The sequence below is a fragment of the Thunnus maccoyii genome, chromosome 3 (assembly GCF_910596095.1).
Source record: "Thunnus maccoyii chromosome 3, fThuMac1.1, whole genome shotgun sequence".
Taxonomy (NCBI): Eukaryota; Metazoa; Chordata; class Actinopteri; order Scombriformes; family Scombridae; genus Thunnus; species Thunnus maccoyii.
The window spans coordinates 20,794,919-20,822,195 of record NC_056535.1 but is presented as its reverse complement, the minus strand read 5'-3'; the positions used below and the strand labels follow the sequence as shown (position 1 = coordinate 20,822,195).

The following is a 27,277-nucleotide window of genomic DNA, read 5'->3' as shown; positions in this document are numbered from 1 at the left end:
ATATATATATATATATTTACAATAAGTTAATGACATTAAAAATAATAAATTAAGGTGAAACCTCTTGCATGTCCATAAAGACCTTTCAGAGCCATATTGATACAAATGCATTGTAGTGTCATTAAGAATACATCTACAGAATAATTTTTGCGTAACTGCATTAGTTTACAGAAAAGCTCTTAAATGGGTAAAAGTACTATGACTATCACCAGTCTAGTAGTTTCTTCCCTGCAATTATGATTTAAAAATACATTATGAACCTCTGGAGGTTATGTGTCAGCACTTTTAGTGTACATGTTCTCATTATCGCCAACAATAATAGGACTAACTTGAGTTAATTAGAGATAAATAATGTAAGCACACTTTCTACCTCGCTGTGCATTTGACTGAAGAGTCCCAGTGAGAAGTCAACTATATGTTGTCCCTCTATACTGCAGAACTTGCTTGAGAACCAGAGAAAGCCAGCCAGACCGTGCAGGACACTGCTGTTCAAAACAAAAGAGCTCAGCTTGCACCCACCAATTCCTCCAATTATCAGGACCCTTCCCCCGCCTAATCCTGACCTCTGCTCTTTGATGGGCCCCACTTTGCTCTACCCCGGAGCACTGACATTCCACAAGTCAGGTCAGTCCTTTGTCCCCAAGAAATTGAGGTGAAATAAAGGTGCTATACTTCCCATCCTATATCCTATATCCTTTAACCTGTTAGCACAGTGGAGAACAGTTTGATACTCAAAAAGATGTCTCCCCCGGCCATAGAAACTGATGCAAAATATTTCATTTACTTTCAAACATGTGTCACTGTGAACACAAAGAGGCTTTTCTTTTGTACAGTTTTCCTGTCTGTGGTCCCATAATTTTTTAATGGCATAAAAAATTTCCATTTCCTACTTGTGGAAAGAGTGGTAAACACTCTAGTTTTTGGTGCATAAGGGATTCATAAAAAATACAACATGAATTGTATCTCTTCTTCTTTGACTGTCCTGCTTACTACCACACTTTGGTTCACCTATACTTTACCTGCGGCATGAACAGGCTGCCCGTTTCTCAAAAGATCTGTGGCACATGGAAACATGTTGAGGTAAGCAAATAAGAAAAAAAAAAAAAAAGACAGGAAATTATCTCACAGACACTCCCCCTCTTTCTGATTGCTCCCATTTTCCATTTACAGAAAAAAGAGTGAGTAATGCCTTCTACTGCTTTTTAGTGTACTCCACTATTCCTCCCATGGATATACTGTAGGTTCTGTACACAGCAAGGCCATTAGATTGAGGATGTCTGCTTCAGTTCAGACCGTATTCACGTGGTCTTCATTTCCCACATAAAACGGAAGCACTTGCAATGCCAAGATGAGTCTTTGACAACACGTGCAGTGACATGATAAATGACTTTCATTTGCTGCTTAATGTCTATATTGTATTACTGTTCAACCACACTATGTAAAGCTGATGAGTCAATGTGATCATCTGACCTTTTCTTTATTGTTAATTATGACTTTTTTTGTCATTCACATGATCTATCAGAGACTCTGGTATATAAAATTAAAGTAATAAATGTTTTAATATATCTTTGTTATAGTTATCAGGTAATAGGTCATATTAGAACAGAGCAGACTTAAATGAAAAAACATCCTTATATGAAATGGAAAATAAATCTCAAAGTAACCAGCTACTACACTGGGACACAAGCCTTTGATCTCTGCATGTAATTACAGTCTTCATAATTATATTTCTGAATGTGATGTGAATGACTAAACAGGGCCTGGAGGCTTCTTCAAAATCAGTGGCTTGAATAGTGGCATGGCAGGGAGAAGATAACTGAGGCGGTTAGGATTAGGTCCTATGAGGCCCTAAAATTAGAGGCTGAAGAAATACTTGTGTCAAGATATCCTGCTTTGGTGTGTTGGGACAAGTTCAGGGTAAAACATGAGTAAGACTGTCTAGAAAAATATTTGAAATCCAGAGCACATGGCACACATGCAAATATGTAATGTAAATTGGAGTTAAGTGGAAATTACACTGTTACTCTAACCGCTATCTGATAACTTCATAACACAAACATTTTATGAAAATGAATGATAGTTATGTGTGGTTGGAAACAATGGCAGGCGTGGCAAATAAGGTTGATCTAGGTCAAAAGATTTTGTTGAAACTTAAGGAATTCACTTGTAGGCCACAAAATGTAGATTTGATCTGCGATAACAAAAACATGTTTTTTCTCCTTTGTAACTGACAGTGAGGCTCTGTCCAGATGCAGGCCTAAATTACTGAGTGCAGGGCCCACAAACATGTGTGTTGCCACTTCCTTTGGTTTAACAGTTGGATGAGTGAGTTCAGTCATGACAAAGAAAGTTCACCTCAAACAAGGGAGAGTAAAAACAGCTAGTTTGGGATATTAGACAACACTATTTCAACAAGACCAAAGGCTTCCTAATTAAAAAGGGAAAAAGAAATATGTCTTATTTTATCCTTTTCTTACTGGAGAAATATTACTTTTTAATTTACTTACATTATTCATTTATTTATCAGGGGCAGCACACATTGATTAACGTCAATATACTTTAAATGTTTCACATTTAGCCAAAAGGCTAATTTTTGACTGCAGATGACAGATGATATTTTTGTGATTTAAACAAAAATATTACATTTAAATCATTAATAATTCATCGTTAATTATTTTATTCTACTTTTTTTATTAATTCCCTCAGTGTTCTTACTGCTGCTGTTTTCTGAGGGTTGCCGCAGAAGATTTTGTTGTATTGCATACAGTGACAATAAAGTGTCTTCTGTCTTATGGTTAATCACCGGAATATACATGAAATATGAATTAGACAAAAACTGTTGTAGTATTTCAGTAGCATTTGTGAGATCTGGCAAATTATCTATCATCCAATGCTGCAAGACACACATAGGCCTACTGTATTCAATGTGGGAATGCAATTAATTTTCTTTTTTTTTTTGCACACATGCTTAAAACAAGGTTACTTCTAGTGTGTGCAATTATTTAGACTTTACCTCAGACATATATTTTGTTCAGCCTCTCATCTGCAAAACTGTACTTTCTATGTAAATAAAAAATCTGTTTCACATTTAGTAATGTAATAATGACAATAGTTGTAATTTAATGCATGCTGTAAAGGTTTTTAAACACACTGTAGGCACACACACTGTACTACACATCCTGCCCCATACTGACTCACAAATCCCAAAGGGACATGTTTATTGCTTGGTCTATCCATAGCCAGTGTATGGCACAGGACTTATTCCTTTTCTTTGTAGCAAATATAGCCTGAAATAGATAACACGTTTCCTCCATAGATTGATCTCTTAATTACTTCAGTAGAAAACGCAATAAGGATGACTGACATTTATTAGTTCATAAGCAACAAACAATTTCCAATTTCAATTAAGTGCCAGTGTCATCTAAAATAATTGGATATGATTTGTCTGCTGTTTAGCTCAGGCTCTGTAGGTATGTTGTTCCTCTTTAAACAGTTGTGTGTTAAAATCAGGAGTGGCTTAATCATAATATGAATAATCATTAATTAACATACACGTTGCACTTTTACTGGTGTGACACAATTCATCAGATCTGGTAAAAAAGTGAAAGAGTGGCACACTGGAGCAGAAAACACGTTTTGTTACAAGAGTTAAATATAGAAAGGAGGAGTGGCCGCATGGTTGTCACATCTACACATTATTCCGTTTTTGCCTGTAATTTGATACCCTATCTCCCTACAGAGAAAGAGCGCTAAGATAAAAAAAAAAAAAAAAAAAAGAAAGAAAAAGAAAAAAAAGATACAGTCCGTGGTGGACATGTGTTCATAAACTTTTCCAACCTATCTACTCAAGATTGATATTCAGTCGTCAGCAGAGTGTTATAGATTATTAACCTGTAACTTTAACAACGGCACACTTACATCCATTGTTTAGATTAAAGGTGAAAACCAAACGCTAGTTGATGGAGAGTAAAAAAAAAAAAAAAAAAAAAGAACTCTAGTATCACAGTGCAGCGCTTTAAAACAATTGACCAATCAACGACGAGATAGCCGGTAGGCGGGACGACTTGTCATGAATGACACGATATTCCTCCAATCAAATATTCCGGTGGTCGACATTGTCCAATCGTGTGCGGGATTGTGTTGCTGTATCCAACGAGAGTGGACTTACAACGAGCTCGAGAGAAAAGCGGAGACGGGCAGACATCATTTCTCTCTCAGAGTCTTTGGTGTATTCACACGAAGGCAAAGAGCCAAGAAATTAAAAAAATCTTTTTTTTCTGAACAGGAATACAGTTATCTAAAGTAAAATAGCCATGGCCGACACAGCTGTTGACACGACCGCAACTGCAGAGGTTACAGCCAAGGTGCGTTTCATTCAATTTTTTTTTATTTCAGTTGAACCGTCGTGTTAAAAGATTTTAGGAACTTTAAAAGTTGTTATATTATTTTTAACACTTGGTTTAGTTGACTAACTCTGGATAGAAAGCAGTGGTGTTTCCCTAACAGCAGCCGTTACCATTAACGGTACTGAAAGTTAAAACTAATGAATGTGTTACTTAAAATGACTGTTAACGTTATACGGAAATGTCGTTGATTACGCACCAACAGTGTGAGTTACTTGTAATTTCAAGCGTCGGCAGCTACATTTTGGTTGCCGGGAAATTTTTCGTATGTGATGTGGTTTGCTAAAAATGTGTTGTAGAGCAGACAAAGCAGCATACAGCTGGTGAAGCAGAGCTGCAGCTGTGGGCGGGAAGCCACAGTAACGTGAACGTTAAGTTACATTAACGTCACGCGCGCACGGATTGGCATGAGAACGTGCAACATTCACACGTACTATCTCCAATTAGACTTTTATCACAGATGTGTTAATCGTGTTTTCTTTTAATTAAACCCAGACGTGTGAGCTGCGCGTCTCCCTTCAGAATAAACTCTGCTGAGCGTCGCATTGAATGTGGGGATGCTTTTATTTTGTAGGAGCTGAAGGAGAAGAAAGAAGTGGTGGTGGAGGAGGAGAAGAAGAAGACCGACAACGGAGACGCACCTGCCAATGGCACAGTGAGTTAGAGACGAGGAGAAAGCCTCATGGCCTTTTGTCTTAGCTCCCCTCATCATGCAGGTGTCGCTGCGACCGCCTCCCCCTTCTGTTCAGCTGCTCTCCACACAGTGCTTTGTTTGGGTTGTGAAATGGCACAGATGTTAACTAGCAAGCTTTTGGACGTCTCCATTGGTTCCTCTTGACTGAGGGGTTTTTTTTCTTTTCTCAGAGCTTGGTAGTTAATCCTCTGGGGAGGTAATAAGGGCTCCACAAATATGCCTTTTTCTAAAGTGTCCCCAGAGGAGTCCATACATGTAAGGCTGTGGGAGGATTATTTCAACTATGTTTTGGGATTCCATGTTTTGACTGTTTTCTCCCTTTACAATAATGTCCATAATCCTACAATGTTGCTCACATAATAAAAGCTCAGTTGTGAAATATGTTAGTGGACTGACATTTCCTTCTCTTTATTCAGAACGGTGCTGATCACAGTGACAAAGTGGAAGAAAAGGCAGAGGAGGAACACAAGAATGGAGATGGTACATTGATATGGAGCAATATTGCTTTTTTTTCCATTAGTAGACTTTTTGTTAAACCAATCTCATGTTTCTGTCACTTTGTTTCTCCTTATTTGTCTTGTAAATGTTCTTCCCGTGTGTGGCCTTGAGTTAAAATGTCCATATTGGTGTTGATCTGGTAAATGTAAATCTTGTTTTAATTACACTGAGGGTGAAAGATGTATTTTCTGAAGTGACAAACTGTCCTTACAGGGAATGCAGAGGAGGCGCCCCCTGCTGAGGAGACTGATGCACAGCCTGTGAAGCGTGCTGCTGAGGAGGAGGAGGTGAGTTGTCCTCAGCATGCAGTACACAATCTCTGAAATTCCAGTTGACACACTTCTGTAATTTGTTGAGCTGAATTACTCATTTTTATCTATTAACCAGTTGGTTGAACCTCTTTGATATTGAGTTTGAAATATTTTTCTTTTTCCATTAGGAGAAAGTGGAGACAAAAAAGCAGAAGACAGAGGAAAATGGAGATTCAAAAGAGGCAGAAGTGGAGGCTTAGATCTCTGCCCTGCTACTTGTTTGCAGCACTGTCCTACCAGCCTGGTCAACATCGTGTTGTAGAGCTTGTGCTTTCTGTATCTTTGAAAGATATTTCTTTTTGTTTGCTCCCATGTTATCACATTGCACTGGAGTCCTGAAACATAGTGGCCCTGCCTCCTTTTTTTACGAAATGTTATTTATTGGTCTTTAAAATGAGCTTTTTTTCTACTTGTACAAATCGGGCCACACTATGAGATCAGTTTTTTCATTTCTTGAGGTTTTATATCAGTATGTTAGAAGCACAATCTCTATTATGTCAGTGCTGACCAGATGATTCATACATACAGGCAGCTGCTCACCTCCAAGGCTCATGTTGACCTCTCAGATTCACTTAAAGGACCAAAGATAAGTTTTAAGCAGGGGCTAATGGACAGTTGTTAGCATTATTAGTTGAGGCATAATCTTTTGTGTTGAGCTGCTAGTTAATCCTTGGCTTGGCTGCCCTGTTAACATAACAGATGGTGCAAATGAATAAAGGGGCTCTGTCTTGCGCCTCCACAAGATCGCTTGACGCTGTTTGATGGAGGCAGGATTTTGCAATGTTAATTAACCCCTCTTAAATCTTAAAGCTTTGGTCATTTGTTCTGTATGCATTCCACGCAAGTTTGTACCATTTATACTTTGTTTTTCTTACGTTTTCAATGAGTTTTATGTTATGGCTGGGTAGCCCAGTTTTGTGTCCAAGACTGCCTTTTTCAGAACCAGAATGACATTTGGTTACTTCAGCCACTGCTTTGTATATTCTGATTAACAAATAAATTGTCTTTTTACTTAAGATCTGTTTTGTGTGCATTTTACTTGTCTCAAGCTCATAAGTGTTTCTGAAATCCATGACTGTAAGTAGATGTCACTTGACCCAATTTTTCTGAACATGGAAAATGGCTGGCTAAGATGCAGGAAGGAACAGGAATAATGGAAAACGGTGCACAGAATTAATGTGTTTGCTTTCTTATGTGTCCTGGCTCCCCCATGAGGTGTAGTTAGAAATTGCAGGTCATTATTGTGCAAGTCAACCAGGGTGGTGGCTGTAAAGTGGTAAAATTATAACAAGAATTGACACGGGACTCCAAAATGGCAAAATTATAATTTTAGTTTTAACTGAATCCTGAAGAGAAGTAGCGTTTACAGTAACACTGCTAATATTGAGCAATAGGTGGTACCATTATAACACAAAACCTCAATGTGTTTTGTTTTTTTTTTTCAAGCAAGCTGCAACAGCATGATCCACACAGTAACTGTTTCCTCAGAAACATGAGCATGGCGTGCATCCAGTTCAGGAGGCTTAATAGTAGGCAAATATTGACATTCTGCTGAGGCAGCGATTATGACTGGCACCGTAATGTTGGGGTGTTCACTGTGTGAGTCAGTCAATGAAACAGTCACAATGAAAGGCTTAAAACAGGTTTTATACTAAAGTTCAACCTGCTGTTGAAGCCCTGAAGTCAAGCGTCGCGCTTGTGTTGAGGCTGATCAGACAACTGTTACTGTTTGCCATGGCACGACAGAGGTAAAAAAAAATCAATTATATGTACCATTTTTGCTAATGAAGATGGCTTTTTAGGATGGATGAAGGAATGATGTTTGATTCTTCCCTCGGGAACTTGGCGAACTAACTCAATTAAAAGGGCATCACACTACACTGAGCATGGTGGAGCAGAAGCCTACTATCTTAAGCATGCACCCTACTGATGACAATAAGCTCTTGCTGCTGGCTCAGCGAAACCCCACAGTTCAATTCAGTTCAATGTTGTCCACCTTCAGGGTTACCCAAAGTTCACATGAGTCTTCTCTCTGTTTGCTCTTCTTCTGTTTTTTTCGGTTTCCGACTGAATGCTGATTCACACGCCAGTTTCAACTTCTCCTCTTCCTGATAATGACAAGAATCACTGTCATTATTACAATGGCATGGCCAGGAGTAGGGTGACAGCTCACAGGGCTGTCCATGGCTTAGTGAGGGCCCAGACAGAATTAGCCACCAGCACACATTTCTCTGTGTTTTTGAAGGTTTGTGTGCGCGTGTGTGTGTGTCATCCTATTAGTCATGGCTCTATGCTGATTAAGTACTTAATTGGCATTGTACTCATACTTGGGACTTGATTAAGAGTCACCCAGCACCAAACTTTGAATTTAAGTGTAGTGATGAGCGGATTGTGTGGAAAGTTTATTTGCTGTTAAAAATGTGGACAATGTGAAGCCCTTCAAGACTGTAACTGTGATTATGCGCATCGCTCAGACTCACATAAATATCAAGTATGTTGTTTGCTAAATTATGCTGAGCTCTTGAATTAATGGGTACATTAAAATTGTGTGTGAATGGTCCCTGGCAGCACATTCATTTAGTCAGAAAATCCTGCCTAAAGGTGTGATGCTGCTATGCTAACTCAGAGAAACAGGCAGGTAGACATTTCCTTGGCCGTATGACCAAAACAAAACATTAACACAAGGCTTTGAGAGATTACATTGCAGCTCATGCAGACGTTAGGCAACTGATAAAAGGAAGAAAAAAGAAGGGAAAGCTGTGGTTAGCATGTACGTAGTGATTAACATTTCTATCCTAAACACCAACAAGCAAGAAAAGATGATGCAAGATTTTACAGCAAAGAATCAGACACAAGAACGGTTTAGCCTTATTTAAACTCAGAGGTCATTCACAGTCACACTCACACTCACACACACACTCACACACACACACACACACAGTGTCCCACACTGCATTCAAAAAGGTCACACATTCACTTGCAAAAGTTGGGAAAAAATGCATGGGCACACACACTGTATGAACACATGTACACATATTAGAGCAGTGGCCAATGTCTGTCTGTCTGTCTGTCTAGCTCTGAGAAGAGCAGTGCTGATTGCTGTGAAATAATATATGGAACTGTGCTGTACAGTGTGCGGCAGGATGTACAGTGTGTTTGTCCTATCAGTGCGGTGAAGGTCAACACACTCAGACACTAAGCGATAGCGTGGGCGCGTGTGCCGTTTGAGTGTGTGAGGTAAAAGTAAATTAAGAGGCTTTTCTAAATGTGCACCAATAGTGGCTGGGTCTCGCTTTCGGGGGGCTCACCCTCAGGGGGGGGCAGCTGGTACACCACGCAGAGAGAGGAGTACAGACAGCCCACGAATGACATCAGGCTTGCAAAGTACATCACTCCCTGGGCCCCACCCACCAGTGAGGTCAGAGGTCCCATCGCCACAGAAACCAGGATCTGAGCCAGGAAGTACTGGCAGCTGAGCAGAGAGATGTCCACCCCCATGCCTCGTCTGGTCCCTTCCTCTGATGAGCCACAAAACTGAAGGACATAGAGAAAGAGTTTAGTTATTTGCTTAATATGTGTAGTACACCACAAATCACTACAGTGTTAAAACTGTGTGGATATTTTGCTGAGGGTTAGATGAGAAAACTGACACCACTCTCATGAGGGTGGTGTCAATCTTCTTCTCTAACTCTCCGCAAGAAAGTTAATAAGCGCATAACCAAAAGTGTCAAATTATTGCCTTAAGATAGTTGTGGAAAATTACTATCAAGCAACCACTAATTACTCATACAAATTAGAAAAATGAATGCCAAACTTGCACATATCTAGAGACTGACCTGAGGGCTCTGGTAGTATTCACACAGCAGAGAGTAAGGCAGTGTGCATAGAGAAGAAAAGAGCACCCCATAGGTGACACAGAGAGAAAGTACCACGTAGAGGTTGGTGGACAGAGTGGCCAGGCCTGTGCCCAAACCGAACGCCAGGTAGGCAAAAAAATAAAGAGTGCGAAGAGAGAAACGCTCCTCCAGTTTCTCCAATATGGCTGGAAAGGTGAAGAAGAAAGACAGAGAGAAACAGAGGAGTCAAATGTAAAGCTGTACGTGGCAAGAAAAGGAAGACAAAGGGTAGGAAATTACTCTTCCCTGGCAAGAGCAGCACTAACATCAAGGCCATGATGTAATTACCAGAGAAGCTTACCTGAGTAGAAAGCAGCACTGAATGCATAGATGCACATGCCCCAGCAGCCCATGCTAACACCAGCATTGTAGCGTTGGTAAGCCTCAGAGTCGTGGGGTGCTTTAGGGTCTCCTTCAAACACAACCTCCCCCATGAAATCAGTGTAGAAGAGCAGCATGCCTTCAAAGGACAGCCAGCCTAGAGCATAGTGAGAAGTAGTGACTCAAACTAAAAATTAAATACAAAACAGATAACTTTTAAGGTGTTGCAGGGTTTTATAGCTACAAAACAAAATGTGTTTGAAGGTGATTATTCTCACCCAAAAAATGATTAGTGCATAAACTCCGCAGAGATGGAGGCATCCTATAGATGGCTATACACAGCAGCTTCATTGACATTTGGGAATCTCCTGTCTCAGCGTTCTCGCTCAGGTCGCTCTCATAGCGCACCCCATTCAGCAAAATGTTTGCAACCTTCATCAGAAAAAAAAAACAGACACTGAATTTTTAAATGCTGTGGTGACTACTGAATACAAAGCTTTTGTTATTTTCCAAAAACGTGTCTGACCTGCTGGCTGAAGGTCACTGTTCTTCTGCGTCCATTCTCCAGCCCGACAATCTGGGTCGCCATGGGCTCCTCCATTAGTGCAAGACTCTGGGGTCGCTTCAGGATACCAGCACTAGAGCCACGATGTGACACTGCACCAGTCTGAGCCCCAGCCGTGACCTGAGATGCTCCGTGAGATTGTGCATCTCCCGCAGGCTGGGCCTCTTCTGCCTCCTGAACTTCCCCAGCTGGATGAGACACCACATCAGCCTGGGTCTGTCCTGCAGCATGGCTCCCTGCCCCCTGTGCCGGCTCGTCAGGAGGCGGGGAGTCCCCTGGAGGTAGGGGTGCGGTGGTGGAGTTGGGCGCCAGGGCCTGTGGTGTCTGCTGACCTGTGTAGCAATTTATGAGCACACTGTCAATGTAGGAGGTTCCCAAGGAGGAGGCAAATTCATTGATGCCCGTTAGAGAGCTGTCCCTACTTATAAAGCTGCCATATTTTGGGGTGAGGGGGCTCAGGGGCGATATGGGGCTAGTGAGGCCAGCACAGAGGCGTGCATTGGCGCTGCAAGAATGGGCCAGAGGGTCAGGATTACATGGGTGAGGCTTTGGGAAATTATAGGCGTAAAGACCGTCCTCGTCCTCCTCGTCCAGTCCCAGAGCCGATCCGGGGGCAACAGGGGGTGAGAGAGGAAGAGGGAGGCTGGGGCTTTTCAGATGTTTTTTGCTGGAGTTTTTGTTCGGTTGGCTCTTTGGTAGGGGACGTTCAGGGATACTCATCAGAGTCATGGCGGTGGCAATCACCAATGTGATACTCGTAAACAGGTATATGACCCGTAGTTGACCTCCCATCGACTTCCCGAATTGTGTTTGGTCCCAGTTGATGCCACCTACGATGTAGCCAAATCCACCTCCCAGTCCTGTATAACAAGATTAAGAAACAAAAAGAAAACCCTCTTTATTTAACCTTTTGCAATGTCTTGTGATTAAGATTAATTTCAGCTCTGTCTTCTCCAAATTATCTTGAAAGAACACAAATTAAAGCTGTCATCTTCTATGCTGTACTGCATGATAATGAAGTAACAATGACTTTGTGAATGTGTTAAGTTCTTTCCTACCTGCCAGCAGCGCATGGATGTTCAGGCCCCGATCCTGGTCCTCTGGGCTGCACACATCCATCATGTACGCATGGCTCGGGTTGTCTGCTGAATCAGCACTGAAGTCCATCAGAACTACACCACAAATTGTCAGGATGATTCCCCACTTGTGATTTGATGCCGTGTCAGCCAGTGCACTTCCAATGTCCCGCCCATTCAGCACCAGGGATAGACCGACCAACGCCCCTGTGAAGATAAGCAGAAGAAGAAACAAACGGTGTGTCCCAAATTCATACTACATACTAATTATAAACTGTTTCTGAGTTATGTCTTGTGTTCATACTGGAAATATAACAAAACTAAGTGTATTCAGATCAGACACTATGCATACTGAATATGGTAGATTTTTGAGAGTGCTGTTGGTGGATGCTATTCTCCCATGCAGTGCAAACAAAAACAAAAAAAAAGTTTTAAATAGCTCCTTTTCACAGAAGACATTTTGATATGACACAGCAGGAAAAACACAGGCGTACATAATAAAATTAATGATGGCTGAATTCTGTTCGGCTGCTTCAGTTTAAGGGTCCTGGTATTGTGCATGCTGACTCACAGTCACACTGTCATGGCTTACTGGAACACTGGAATACACCAAAGCCATCGTTAATGTGTTTAGTATCACCTGAGCCTTTTCCTACAACGATGAGTCAAAATATCAGCTGTGAAAAAAAGTCAATTTTAAGAAACACTTTAAGCTTTTTCTTTGTAAAGTTTAACTGGCAGAAACATCCCAAAGTCACAGTTTGATCGACATCCAGTGTCACACATATTGTATAATTTCCTGTAAGTGTAAAATGGTTAAATATGTTTATTTTTTGTATACTAAATGCTTGAACAGTATACTACGATGATTAGTATATAGTATAAACAATATGTTTTTAATTTCAGTACCACATCCTCGTAATCTGGAAAAAAAATCATTCACGTATTCACTTTTAAAGGGGCCCTTAACGACTTTTAGTCAAATTACTAGTTGTAGGGAGTATAATATATATCTAGCTTGTGAACATGGATATGTAATGACTTTTCAGGTTCAGAAGGGAGGGTTGTCAAGTCTGAGAAATTAACTTGACAAACCAGATGTTTTGTCTTGGGCTTAAAATCGACTTTCTTAATTTTTTTATTTATTGACTTCAGACCATGATAGCACGGTATGGAGTATAAACAAAATATACAATATGATCATAACAGAACAAAGGAACCCAGCTGGAATAAAGTTCAACATAAACTACTTAAACAAAGGTGGAACATTCTTTAAGTACCTTCAAGAAGGCACATCATTTACAAATAACTTTTGTCTGACTGTGATAACAAAATTAATTTAAACATAGATGTAGATCCAGACATTTTTAAGACATATGAAATGTATGTTAAACTGAGATTTAAGATGAGCACAAAGAAATTTTCCCTATTCAGCAGATGAATATGAAAAGAGTCTTCTAGTGTCAAACTCTGCACATACAGTAAATCATTCTGCACAGTGAAGCAGTGAAGGGGGACTTTAAATAATATTTGGGCAAGTACTTTTCCCTATAATTCATTATGCTAACTTTCAACATGTTTTTTACAGAAAGCCTGCACGGCAAACTGAAGGTGTGGAGAAAGACGTGGGCATTTACCAAGCAGGAAAGGTCTAATGAACGATGCTAAAGAGTTTCATTGCGGGAAATGTTGAATCTGGTGTTTTTGTTGTTTGGCCCATATTAGGGACGAAAAGTCAGGATGTCTCAGCCTCTGTTGTGTCAGTTTTCACTCTTCTTTTTTAATGTGTCTCTTTTAAATCCTTAACTTTATGTAAGTGCGGTACTAAAAAACTGGAGTACATTTCTTACCTATAGCCAAGGCAAGAATAAATGGTCTCCTTCGCCCAAACCGGGATGTGCAGCGATCACTCCACGCTCCTATGAGAGGCTGAACGAGGAATCCTTCAAGTCAAAGACAAGGGACAAAGTTAGATTCCAAAGAGCAAGTGCTGCACAAGATAACTGCGATTCAAAATCACAATCCATCAAATACCACTGCCCACCAGGTGGTAATCTCCTCTTCCTGTACTCACCCAGTATGGGGCTTATAAACCACACCAAGCTGTAGAATTGATCAGGTAGGCCCATCTGTAGAAGCACAGGAGTCACATAAGCCGTTTCCATGGCATAGCTAAATTCGATACCAAACAGGATGCAGCCATTGAAGAGCAGCTCTTGGAAGGTGCGTCTCGGGGGAAGCTCACTGAGGTCCAGCTGGTCCAGGGGGCAGGGGGTGTTGGGCGGCGGAGGTGGAGAAGGTCTTATCAGCTTCCTACGTTTTGGCTGTCTTTGGAAGTTGTTGGCACGGTGACTGAGGTGCCGAGTGGTGGACGTCGGGAAGCTGGCAGTTTTGGGGAGCGAGCTCCTCCAGATACCTTCCTGAGCTGTAGATAACCTCCCTCCAGGACTGGCCAAGAGGGGGTCACTGGGAGTGTCCATCCCCGGAGATGACATCTCTCTCAAGCCAGTTTACTCTGCAGCATATGAAAAGGTGATTTTTTTTAAAAAAGAAGTCAGTTATGATTTAAACTTGTCTTGGATTGATTTTTTTAACATTAGAGGTCATTCAAGATCATCACAGTTTTTAGCATACAAGCATAACAGTCATGTGAGTAACTTAGTGCTGTTCATGTAGTGCTACCAAGAGGACACTGCAGTGACCAACAGACAGCAACGATGGCACAGAAATGATGAGCACGACGCACTGCAACCAATGCGCATGTTAGTGTTGTGCGCAAAGCCCATGTGCTCGGCGTGGCTGAATACAGCAGTGTAGTATGCGGCACCGCTCTCATGAAGCCTGTTTCCATTTTAATTTTTCATGGAGGAAGCTCAAATCGGACACAGCGGAGCCTGCTGGGAGTTACAATGATGGCTTTCAAGACAATGACAAGGATAACGCATCATTATCGCTCAAATTCAAATGAAATAATTGACCGAAACAGATCCTTTATGTTGCCACGCAGCCGATCGATTGCTTTTTTTATTCCATTTGGCAAATAATCATCGATATTATCCTCGACTTGACATTTGGTACTAAAGGTGAAGACCGCACAGTCGACTTAAATGAGTCAGAAGATGAGGAAGGCGTGCAGATTGAAACGTCAAAGATGATAATTACCTTATCGGGGTGGCTCGTCATTTATTGCGGCGCACTGTGTAGGTAAACAGAGCAGCCATTATGATTTATAAAAACCGTAGGATGGATTACAGGAGTCATGATTGTTGTTTTTTTTGTTTGTTTGTTTCGTTTCCTTTAACGCAGTCATCCCCCCGCTCTCTCCTCCGTCCCTTCTCCTTCCCCCTCTTCTCTTCTCCCCCTTCGCCTCCTCCTCCTCCCGGTCTCTCCCGTGACGTCACGCCCCTCCCTGCAGCATCAGCACCGCTTTGTTTTGTTTTTAGATGTTGAAACCAAATGTAATTTTAACAATGATGAACCAGAATCTTTTATACATTCAGTTATTTTTTGGACTCGAATGGAAGATTATATGTTGAGCAAAACGAATTATAATATTAAAATTGAGTGTAAAAATGTCATTAGGCTACACATTTTGAACATGATAAATATAACACTGAATTCATTGTAAACTTATTGACTCTATATGGTAAATTTCACATACATAAATGCAAAATAACAATTTCACTGGATTTTTATGTGAATTTAAAGAATATATTAAGACTCTCAAACTTACAAACACTAAAAAAGTAATAAAACTGTCAAACTGTACAATGAACTCTGAAGAAGAGTAACATATGTTTTTTCAATCATAATTTTATATTAATGAAGTGTATTTATCCCAATTCTGTTTCTTTTTAAATTAAGGTTAGTATTTTTTATTTATTTATTTAAATTGATATTCTTGTATCTTTATCTTGAACACATGTCTGCACTGATTGTATATTTTTTATGTTTTCTCAATAAAGATTGAAAAAAACACTTAAAGACTTGTGTTTAAGAAAAATGTGCCTACATTGATGTACTATGAAGAGTCCCCTGATTAACTCATATTGTCCTTCATTGTTATTCTTTACTTATTATTGGATATTATTTGTTTATGATGTAAGGATCTCATAATAAGTGGTTATTTATTTTACATATTTCTTATATTTTATTTACTTGACATATAATTACATTTTGAACAATTCTATTTTGAATTGAACAAGGATGCACATTTCTATTTAACTACTGAATGTCTGTATGTTCACGATGTTCAACAATACACAAAAAAATATGTTATGAAATTTAAAAAATGCTATCTATTATTTGTATTTATTTGTATTATGCATGTAAAATTATAGGTAACTAGTGCAAATCAAAGCTATAACCACACAAAGTACAAGTCATGCAAGAATTATTGAAATTTAGGATTTATTTACAGTATATACATTGTAACTTGAACTGTAAAATAAAGGAATAATATATTATATAATAATAAAATAGATGAAACTTATGATCTATAAGGAGATGGTGATGTGTACTGAATGTAGGACTCTACATTCTACATTCATAGTGTTTAGGTTACTTGTTCCACTAGTGTATTTAATGTGTGTGTAAAATATTCTATTGAAGTTGACATTAATTTTCTATCCTATTAAACAGCCTAATTACATCAAAAGGTTCAGAAGAATTCATATCATAGTATAAATTGCTGTATATTAGGATAAATTAGTACTGACACACTGGTCCCTACAGGTTTTAGAGCTGCCTCTGATAGCAGGCTAATTGGCTTGTAGTAAAATAATCTGGCCTGCAGGTTCTGATATGAGAGGCAGAAACAACCTCTTGGGACAGATATATTCAATTCATAGTCGTTGAACCACGAGGATGATGTTTTTGTGACCACATTTTTATGAAATTATTTCTGTTTTGAGTGCTGAAAATGTTTAATGTATTTAAAATAGAGGGTGAAAACACACACAGGTGCAGTCATGTACATGGATACATATATGTATTAAGAGTTGTTCCTTTCCTGAACCAGTTAGGAAACAAAAAAATACAGTAAAGTAAATCCTCCTTCCCTTCTCCCTTCCACCTTATCTGCCACTATCCCCCTAACCTCAGTCTGACCAGAGGTTACCCAGCACCTAATAACCACACTTACACAAACCAACTACTAGTTCATCCACACAGAACTTAAAAAACATTTCTTTTTACATGTTGAAACAGGAGGGGGCTTTTCCAAAACAGTTTGAAAAGCTGGAGGCACGCTGTTATTTGATATATAAACGTATGTTGTAGTGTCAAGATTTCCCTTAATTTGAATTCTAGAGGCCTTAAAAAAGCACGTGACCAAAAGTGGACAGGGCCAGAGATGCTTCTGACTATATGTATGGTGTCATGGTGGAAAAAGAATTCAGATCCTTAACATAAGCAGCCATACAACAATGTAAAAATATTATTGCAAAAAGAAATAATTTTACATGTAACAGTTCTGCATTCAAAAATGTGACAGTACAGCCGTATTATCAGCAAAATATACTTAAAATAGCAAACGTAAAAAGCACTTGTTATGCAAAAAAGGCCCCCTGAGAATGAAAACAATCATTATATATTATATTATTGAATTATTATTACTAAATAAATAGCATCTTACTGTTGTAGTTGGTGGAGCTATTTTAACAATACTAACGGGTAGTTTAATATAAAACAATGGATCACATTATAGAGGCTGATCATATGTTTTGTATATAAAATATAGCTGTCAGATAAATGTAGTGTATTACAAAGTATAATAGTTCCCTCTGAAGTGAAGTGGAGTAGAAGTATGAAGTGGGCTAGTTGAGTAAATGTAGCCTGATTAGTTACTTTCAATCAATGGTTTCCACAAAGGAGCATTTAACTCTAACAGCTATTTAACACAAATCTAAGCCAGGAAAGTGAGCAAACACTGCAATAAATCTTCTCACCTTTGAGCTCACCTATATCTTACACAACCTGCATAAAAAATATTTTCAAATATTCAGTCACCACTCGAGTTCATGTTAAACCTGGTGAGCAAATGTTTCATGTGGAGTGTATTAAAGAAAACGATTAGCTCAAATAGACAGGATAACTGCTCTATAGAGAAAAATTACAACTTGGGTTGATTGTACTGGTGAGGTGCACGTGCTGCAAGTTGCTCTTAATATGCCCCGCCTCCGCTGACCACACCGCGCTCTGTGATTGGCTGACTTTCCAGCGCCAACAGAGTCTGATTGGACGCCAGTGTTCAGGGGGGCGTGTCAGGATGCAGTTGTTTTGCAACTGTTGTGCGGGCGTTGCTTCAAACGTCGTTACTACAAGATCAGAAACCGGACAAACTCCTCAGATTTCGTTGAATAAAAGTCGCCAACATGCCAAACGTCGACCTTGCTCGAGTTGGGAAGAACTTGTTGAGGAGCTCTGACACCGGAGAGGTAAGTAATGGAGCCGAGCGACTGTTTCAGTTTGTAGGAAATGTTTCTCTCTGTCCTCTGTCAGATTATTACTGTTTGTACTTAAAGATGCCTGCTTTCAACTTAAAGTAGCGCTGTTAGGCTCACCTGGTTTCCCATTAGAGGCCTGTGTGCCCTGCTGAGACCTGCTGTAATAAACCTGCCATTACCTCACAGCAGTGAAGTAATGGGACCTCCAGGGTGACATAATGATGATCTGAAGGGAATACATGTGAATATAAATCATGATATTACACAGTTTGAACCTGTGACAGATAAAATGAGTACATCCTACACCATTTCCCACATGTAGCCTGTGTGAAACCAGTTCTTTTGTGGTTTCATGTTTGTTTGTTTTTTAACCTGACTGTGTTTCAGAGTATAGAGCTCCAGTCTTTATGGCAGGATCAGCCGGTGGTCTTGTTCTTCCTGCGCCGGTTTGGCTGTCAGGTGTGTCGGTGGATGGCATCAGAGGTCAGCAAACTAGAGCCAGACCTGAAAGCAAGCGGTGTAACGTTGGTGGGAGTTGGACCAGAAGAAGTCGGGCTGAAGGAGTTCCAAGAAGCAGGGTTTTTTAAAGGACGTAAGTAGAGCGATTAGTCGATTAATCGATTAGTCGATCGTCAGAAAATTAAATCATTTTGATAATTGATTAATCGATTCAGTCATTTTTCAAGCAAAAATGCCAAACATATGATAGTTCCAGCTTAAATGTGAAGATTTGCTGTATTTCCTTGTCATATGTGACAGTTAATTGAATATCTGAACATTTTAGACTGTTAGTCAGACAAAACAAGCAAACTGAAGACATCATCATGGCCTCTGATAAACTGTGTTACTATTTTCTAACATTTCATAATCTAAAAGATTAATCGACTAATCAAGAAAATAATCAGCAGATTAATCAAAAATGAAAATAATTGTTATTTGCAGCCCTAGATGTAAGCAGTATTTACTCATCTTATACAAATAATTGAATTTGTCTTCTGGTTCAGTCTTAATAAAATGAAAAATATGTTGATCTTTTATAATTATTGAAACACATCCTGTCACACTGTCCACTAATAAATGAGTTAGTTGCATAAATAAACACTAAGACTCTTTAATACAGTCAGTTATTTTATAAAACAATTCTTTGACTGAAATGATGGTTAAAAGCTGATCGATGACAAACTGTCACTTCCTGGTTTTGTTTAAATGGAAGCGCCTCCGAAATAGCCACAGGTCATAACAGAAAACAAACAGAGAAAAAAACAGTTATTTAGGGTCTGAAACTCCAGTTCAGATGGTGGTTGCCTGGTCACAATTCAAATATTTGTCAGATTTTTAACCACCTATGAATGTGGTTCTGTCCAGAAATGAAAATATGAGAATCAATTTGTTTTCTGAGATATTTGTAATAAATAGATCAGTGTTCTTTTCTGAACTGGGATGTTTGCAGCTACAATTTAAACATAAATCTTCTTCACTGCTGTAACAAGCCTCGTAATAACATAACATAACAGCTGCATTGTCAGCTTTGCACAACTAGACTTGGCGTGTCACAAGGATTCAGAAATGCTATTGAGGTCATTAGTCTTAACAGCCAAATACTGTTGTAGGTCTGTAAATAATCATTGATCATCTTCTCTTTTAGCCATTTATGTTGACGAACAAAAGAAAAGCTACAAGGATCTGGGCTTCAAAAGGTGAGTAAAGTAAATCCACGTTCACTGCATATAATAGAGAAACTGTTTTAAGAATGATGCTTTGCTTTGATCTTGATATGAATTGCCTTCATTTGTGAAAGATAATCAGTCTAACTCTTATTGATGAGCCTAATACCAAAGTGACGAATTAGGTTTTGACCAGTCATGCTAATTTTCTCTACTTTGCAAAAGACTAACTGCTTTGTGTAATTGAGAGACGTTGTTTTTTTCCTCCTCAGGTACTCAGCCTTAAGTGTTGTTCCTGCTGCGTTGGGGAAGAAAGTACGAGATGTAGCCGCAAAGGTAGATATCTTCATGGTTATATGATTACTTCATACGTTTCATGGTCACTGGAGCAGGGCGTAAAGTTGCACATACACAGACTGACAGACTGACCTTTGACTGCCTGTTGTCTCTGCTGTTTTCAGGCCAATGCTGAAGGCATCCAGGGAAACTTCTCAGGAGATCTGCTCCAGAGTGGAGGCATGCTCATCGTAGCCAAAGGTACAGTAAAGGTTGAGGTGCACCGGAGGGGGCTATTAGTAAGGGTCTGTCTTGTGAAATGTCTTGTGATAGAAGTGGATGAAAAAGAACAATGATAGTTCAGAAGACTGAATGAAACAGGAGATTTGTAAATGACCTTGTGGCATGGCATTGATAAGGGGTTGTCCATTCATTTGAATGCAGGTAAATAAACAGTTAAAATGGCATTTTTGCAGTTTCTCCTCTAGAGGGCAATGCTGCATCATATCATGGTAGTGTGGCTGGAAGTTCACAGTAGGATCTTATCTTAGTGTTGGTGCTCCATGGGGTCACTGCCTCTCTCCACATTATTCGTTTATTGTATACAAACAATGAATATTACATTATAAGAAGTTAAAGGACTTTAGAGAGAGGAAAAGGAAAATTACAGGTAATTTTTTAATTAAGTGGTTAATGAGGCAGTGAAACTTTCTTGTTTAAGTTTTTCAAATGTGGTGCTCTGAAGACAAGCGCAAAAAAAGCCAGAGTCTTAGTAGTCTCTCTATTTGTTGCTAGTTCTCTCTATTATGGCGCGGTATGAGCAGCTTGTTCTTAAAGAAAATAATCAGCTGGAGGAAGTACAAGTCACCCTGTCCGGTCTGTCTCCTTAATTTCAACGTTTTGGCTCCACCAAAAATCCTTGTTTGGGTTTTTCTCACCAGCATTCCTCCTCTTTGAGGTTTTGTCAATTAAGATCTAAATCTGAGTATTGTAGGAAGCAATTTGGATTCTTAATACTTAAGTCTATTACCTAGAAGCTTTGAAGTAAAACCAGATAGGACTGTGTATTTTTGCAGGACTGAAACTTTTGCACCATTAGCTAATTCTAGCGTTTTATTGTATTTTCTCCTGTATCCTATATATTAGGATATATATTTTTATGGTCTTTTTTTATCAACCACAACAGGCTATGTACTCGCTGTTACATATTGAACTCTGTTTTTGTTTTTTATTGTTATAGTTTTTGTCAGTAGAATCATGAACTCACCAAAGCAAATTCACTGCAATCTTTGATGTTAATGGAAATCATCTTTAAATTTGTCAAGCAGGTTAATTGATGATACCTTGTAATTTTCTTTTGTACTGCAAAGGTGGAGAAAAGGTCCTAATGCACTTCATCCAGGATTCACCAGGAGACCACGTTCCTTTAGAGGACATTTCCAATGCTTTGGGCATCTCAGCAAATGTAACAGCAGGACAGAGGCCAGTGGTAAGACATCAAATGAACATAAAAAACATCTCACAAGAATTAAGATATAATAGATACTCGAGGTTACTAATAACTCACTCACGTAAAGTAATTATTTCTACATTCCACTGTTAACTTCTTCTATTTTCTTTACCGCCCCTCCTCAACTTTTAATTGTTTATTGGTGAACTTTGTAACATCAAACTGAAAAGTGAGGGATTAAATGGAATAGAAGCAAAAAAATCAGTTTCTCAAAGCACAGTGGGCCGGTCTATGCATCAGGTTCATTCAGCAGACTCTGTTTTACGTCAGCAGCAATGCATCCATCAGTGTAGTCTCTTCATAGACAATGTCACATTTATTACTCAATCTCTGTCAGTGTTTGTGTCACAGGCCCCAAAAAATCTCTTAAACTTGAGTGATAATCTCCCTCTGTACATAATTGTACTTGAAAATTCCCCACAAACACAAAGAGAACTTATTTCACATAAATAGTGTGACGTGGGAAACCAGGAGCCGTATTCACAAACATTCTGAGAAAACTCTCAGAGAGCTCCTAACTTAGCCTAAAAGAGGAGGAGTGATTTAGAAAAATTCTCAGGGCAACTCTGAGCAAGGAAGGAACAGGACCTTAACAGCCTACTTGCGCACCTATTCACATGCTGATAGTTATTATATCTATTTGCTCATGTTTATTTACCATGCAGGTCATTTTAGTACTTAATCTATTTGATATTAACGGGGGGAAATGGCTCAGCTTTCATCAGTTTCTGTGATTGCTGGCTAGTGTATATAAGTAGCAGTGTTGGTTAGCATGTATGTCTTTTTTTTCCAGCTGCCAGCAAATTCCAAATTTATCCAATTGCCAAATATCTTAGTGATGTGATCACTTTCATTTCCAGTGTTCTAGCGTTATTGTGTTGGAAAGGAGATGTGAGCACATCTCTAATGAGATCACCCACAAACATTATCAATGCACAATCTAATCTGTAGCGCTTCCTTAATTCATTGTCACTCAGTGTTTGGAGAATATTTCTCCTTCCTCTTTGTCTTTCTGCCATTTTCTCCTCTGTTTAAGAAACTCTTAAGCCTCATAAAAGTCCTCCTCTCTACTCCTAACAGTTTTTCGCCATAGGAGCTCTCTTAAGGATTAAGATGCTTCGTGAATAACTTTTATCTTTACCAGGATCTAGTCTTAACTGTGAGGGGATATTCTTAACATCTTAATTCTAAGAATTTTCGTAGAATTTCGTCACTAGAAGCAACTCTTTGTACAAGGAAGCCTTTATGAATACAGCCCCAGGACTGGCAGCCTTAGGCAAGATTTATGAAAAGTCAAGAGTTTGGACACACTTTCTCAAGAATGGGAAAGTGTGTGCAAACTTTTGACTGTTACTGTATATATATATTCTTATTTCTCTCACAGAGATAATTATGTAGCTCTAGCAGTGCTCTTCAGAATTAAATCACAAGTAGGAATTATAAAATTTAACATGTCACTGATTACTAATTAAATCTAAAGATCTTTGCATGTAGATATTCATATATATATTCATATTCATACAAGATATCCAGAGTATGATTCTGTTTTCTGAGAAAATGACATTAACAGATATAAGCATAGGTCTTGTGTTATTACAATGCTGACCTTTGCTGCTTAGTGAGGACGGCATGATTATAAAGGAAGGATGGGTTAGTGTTGTTCAAAACTGATGACCACTCAGAGACAAAGACAACAGCCTCATATGCTCACAGTCAAACATGTAATGTAAGAAAAATAGAGGAATAGCAAAGATTCAACAAACATTTAGCAAAGGCTTACATTAAATGAAAATAGCTTTTTTATTTTTTAGAAAACAACTCAAATAAATTAGAAATCACCTTTCAGGGCTTAATTGAGTCAATAAAAAGCATCTTTATGAACATTTAAGTGTTTATAGCTCATAGCTTGTATTCAAGCTGTAGCAACATGTTTTGAACATGAACAAATTGACTTTTTAGCAGAACGTGATTTAAAATTTTGATGGAATCTGAGTTGATTTTAGGGTGCAAGATGGACGTGAATTCAGAAAACATGAAAATAGTGTGACGTGTGAACTTATGAATGCCTAAAGGGAAAAAAATCTGAATTTCTGTGTAGTTTGGTGTAATATGAGGCATTTTGCAGATCCTAAACAAAATATTTATTTATTTTACAACAAATCAACAAGATCAACATAGTAAAACAAAAGGCAAGCGCAAAAACTCAGTGGTATGCAAACACTTAAATAACACTATATTCATAGTGCACAATAATTTATGACTGCAGCATCTTTATGAACAGATGATAAGATCACACTGACGGAGCCACATTGTTGGTTCTGTTTCTGTGGTGTCAATATATAATACATCATAAAAATAGAAACTACAATTTAAAATGTTGTTCCATACCATAATAGCACATTTAGAAAAAAAGTTCTCAGAACTCATGGACTTCATAGACTTCTTGGGGGTTCGTCCTGTGATTGTCAGGGCTTTCAGCGTGCCCATGATACCCAGCACATGGTCTTTCTTGCCTTGTGGCTCTGTTGCCCGCTTCCCACAGAACCCACCGTGGCAGAGCTATTGCAACATGTACAGTAGGTTTCCCCATGACCTGTCTGAAGACCAGCAGATGTCATCTCTGCAGCCAGCGAACAGAATAGACCTTGTTTTCTCTGAAGGGTCAAAATGTGGCAGAAATGAATGTGAGTCACAAGCTAGCTGAAATGCTTGTGCGGAAGGGGCTCTGAAAAAGTTTGCCATCACAGTAAAGCTTTGTTAACAGTGATGTCATTGGTTGATCCAGATAAATCGATAAATCCAATGGTTTTGAGTGAATGGGTTCTAGTTCAGATCTTTCCTGTTCAAACAGCTAATAGTCAGTATTTACCACTTCAGAAGCTCTATTATCTGTTTCTGGAGGTGGAAACCCTCAAACAAGATTTCCCTCAGGAACATTGTCTGATCAGAGACGCCATAAATTAAAGATTTTTTTAAAGACTCTTCCTGGATAAACAAGGTTGCTTACAGATGTACCTCATTCTGAAGTAGGAGGGGAAGTCACCGAACACCTTATCTGAAAGTAACTTACAGATAAATAGTTAAAATTAACAATATCAGGCTTCATGGTGGCCTAGTGGACACATATGACTGATTTGAATGGTTTGTCGCTCGTCGTCGTCCTCTTTCTTTCTACATTTACTACTATGTGAAGGCAAAATACCCAAAAAATCTTTAAAAAAGGATCTCCCACATAAGCATCTTAGGAAATTTTTAATAATAACTTTTTCCACTTTATTTGGGATGGATGTGGTCCATTGACAGAATTGCTGTGATTTAGTGAGAGATCAATACAGTAAAGACTAATTCTTTGCATGATCGTATGACAATTCATACTCTTGAATTTTTATAGTAAAACCTGTAAAATAAATGCTTCATCGCATGTAAATATGATGCGGTAAGTTGTGTTTACAAGCAGTTCATTTCATAACTTTAAACAGCAAGATAGCAAAGATAATCCTGAGAATCCTGGAAGTTTTGACCTTATGTAATTAACACATAAATTAAGTGGATATTTATGTCAAATGTAAGTGTATGTCTGTTGAACTACTGTTGTTTTTGTGTTTGAATTGTAACACTGATTTCTGTGTAAAGCTGTTTGACCTCTTTTTTTCTTTTAAAGCTGGGGCCCAGATCCTGTCGTGTAGCTACAGGATTTGTTGAAATTGAATGCCAGTCTGTTTGTCACTGCTTAACAGCTCTTGCTCGGCTTTAGATATTTTCATGGTAGCATTCCAGCAGAACCCAGCAGAAAAAAAAAATCACTCCTGGTAATTAATAGGCCGCAGGCTGTTTTCCAAAATGGATTTTGGCAACAGAAGATGGAGGCTAGTTTACGTTTTGGTCCTTTAATCAGATGCTGAATTAGAATATAAGGCACAATGAAACAGGAAGATGAAAATATTGTTTTTAAAGACTGTTGATACTGTTCGACTGTTCAATTGGCTTTAATCATCTAAACATAGTTTATTCAAGTATTAGCATTTTCCTCTCCCAACTGATTGAAGCAGATGTTAAATATAAATGTCAAGTAAGAGAAACCTGCTTATCACAGTGTTCAAAAACTGAAATAATAATTCTGCTTTGTCATTTGCTTATGAGAGCCATGTTCCTTTTTGCTCCTCCATGACCAAGCAGTGAAAAATGTGTGGGCAGACAATGGGAGTGTCATGAAAATGACAGACGGCAGGATGTCCAGTTTAGAGTGCAAGCTGGAAACTGTTATTGAGTCACGATATTGATCAGGACCCTTATCAGTTGTCTGCAGATACATTATGACCACTGTGTGCTTTGGGTTAGTAAAAATATTCCCTCTTCAGTTGGGAATGTTTGTGTTTTTGTGTAATTTATATACCAACAGAAACCATTTTTCTCCTTCCTGGAAAGTGAACCACCCTCAAAGTTTTCCACCCAGTAATCGTTATTAAGCTGTTGACATTAATGATTAATCACTTTTTCCTGTCAATATGTTCCACCACATGGGCTTTGTGGAGATTAGCTGGACTACCAGTTATTGGATTTAAATCTTATGTTTCAATAATAAATGCTTCTTGTGCATCATGGTTCTCCCTCATTATTTGATGTTTAACCTCTTGCAGTGCAATGATGATGTTTGTACACGATGATGACGTCGCTGCCCGCGGTACCTGATGAACATCTACACTTCGGGAAGTTAAAACAGACATTAAGATGTGGAATATCATTAAAATGTTATACTAAACTAAAACTACTGTCACCATACCTGATTGATTGTAAGTTCTGTATGAAGGTGTGTTAAATATATATCGTGAAAGCTCACTTTACATGAAGTTAAGGTTTAATCTGTATATGTACAGATAAAAAGAGCATTCCTTTGTAATTTCTATGAATGTTTAATTGTAATAATTGTTGGTAATTTTTGAATTTAACTCAGTACCTACATGTTAATCACAATGATCATTTTGTTTTAAATTGATTGGTGTATGTATAACAATTTCTTACACACTATGTTTACAAAATTGCATCTTTTGTATTTATGAAATTGTAATAAATCTTTTAAATGGAGACATGAGCAGAGTTTTAAAATTGGTGTGGAGGTATCAAACTTTTTGACATGACAAACAGACATCCTGCATATATGCGGGATTAATTTTTACATAATTGACTGAACTCTGATGGCTGGTATCACCTTTAATGTGCTCCAACCATTCATCTCCACTACGCATCCACCTCACTGTTTCCTCACCATCCTTCTTAAAAAATTTGAAACGTCAAAAAATCTTAACTTCAAACTTTTAAAAACGTTTTTCTTCTTCACTCTGGCTCTAAGTAGTTGTGAAGTCTTTAAAGTGTCTGAATAACATACATGTAATACTGTGGATCCAGTCTGAGCAAACCGGTGCATGAATGTTACACTTCACTTCTGAAATGACCCCATATGATACCTGACTTAAGTGTTTTTAGTAACTGATTGCTGTGAACAAAGGACTGTACTGTACTAAAACCATGAGAGGCCACTGATTCTGATCTGATTTTACTGACTGAAATAAAACGAGTTTTGGTTACTGAACAGTGAGAAAACATTTGAAAACCAAAAAAG

The 27,277-nt window shown here is 38.7% G+C and overlaps 3 protein-coding genes across 9 annotated transcripts; 2 read left to right on the top strand and 1 right to left on the bottom strand.

The window, feature by feature from the left end:
- Positions 1 to 4,165: 4,165 nt before the first annotated feature.
- On the top strand, positions 4,166 to 6,922 carry si:ch211-222l21.1 (prothymosin alpha). The gene is made up of 5 exons (XM_042407156.1): positions 4,166 to 4,364; positions 4,978 to 5,058; positions 5,514 to 5,577; positions 5,809 to 5,882; positions 6,035 to 6,922. Exons 1-5 carry the CDS (start codon positions 4,314 to 4,316, stop codon positions 6,104 to 6,106), a joined length of 342 nt encoding a protein of 113 aa, XP_042263090.1. The 5' UTR covers positions 4,166 to 4,313; the 3' UTR covers positions 6,107 to 6,922.
- Positions 6,266 to 15,539, bottom strand: slc45a1 (solute carrier family 45 member 1). 7 transcript variants are annotated; one of them, XM_042407151.1, is made up of 10 exons: positions 14,927 to 15,537; positions 13,839 to 14,279; positions 13,615 to 13,707; positions 11,747 to 11,971; positions 10,650 to 11,548; positions 10,402 to 10,555; positions 10,104 to 10,280; positions 9,743 to 9,948; positions 9,215 to 9,440; positions 6,266 to 8,014 (listed from the first exon to the last, which is right to left on the bottom strand). In XM_042407151.1, exons 2-10 carry the CDS (start codon positions 14,257 to 14,259, stop codon positions 7,986 to 7,988), a joined length of 2,430 nt encoding a protein of 809 aa, XP_042263085.1. In that variant the 5' UTR covers positions 14,260 to 14,279; positions 14,927 to 15,537; the 3' UTR covers positions 6,266 to 7,985. The 7 variants fall into 7 exon arrangements, with proteins under 7 accessions (XP_042263085.1, XP_042263086.1, XP_042263088.1 ...); XM_042407152.1 differs by having other exon boundaries at positions 9,318 to 9,440; XM_042407154.1 differs by lacking the exon at positions 9,743 to 9,948 and having other exon boundaries at positions 9,318 to 9,440; positions 14,927 to 15,534.
- A 2,490-nt stretch (positions 15,540 to 18,029) lies between these two features.
- Positions 18,030 to 26,698, top strand: prxl2b (peroxiredoxin like 2B). Its single transcript, XM_042401070.1, has 7 exons — positions 18,030 to 18,201; positions 18,598 to 18,802; positions 19,856 to 19,907; positions 20,147 to 20,210; positions 20,336 to 20,411; positions 21,521 to 21,639; positions 26,298 to 26,698. Exons 1-7 carry the CDS (start codon positions 18,139 to 18,141, stop codon positions 26,322 to 26,324), a joined length of 606 nt encoding a protein of 201 aa, XP_042257004.1. The 5' UTR covers positions 18,030 to 18,138; the 3' UTR covers positions 26,325 to 26,698.
- The last annotated feature ends 579 nt before the right edge of the window (positions 26,699 to 27,277 follow it).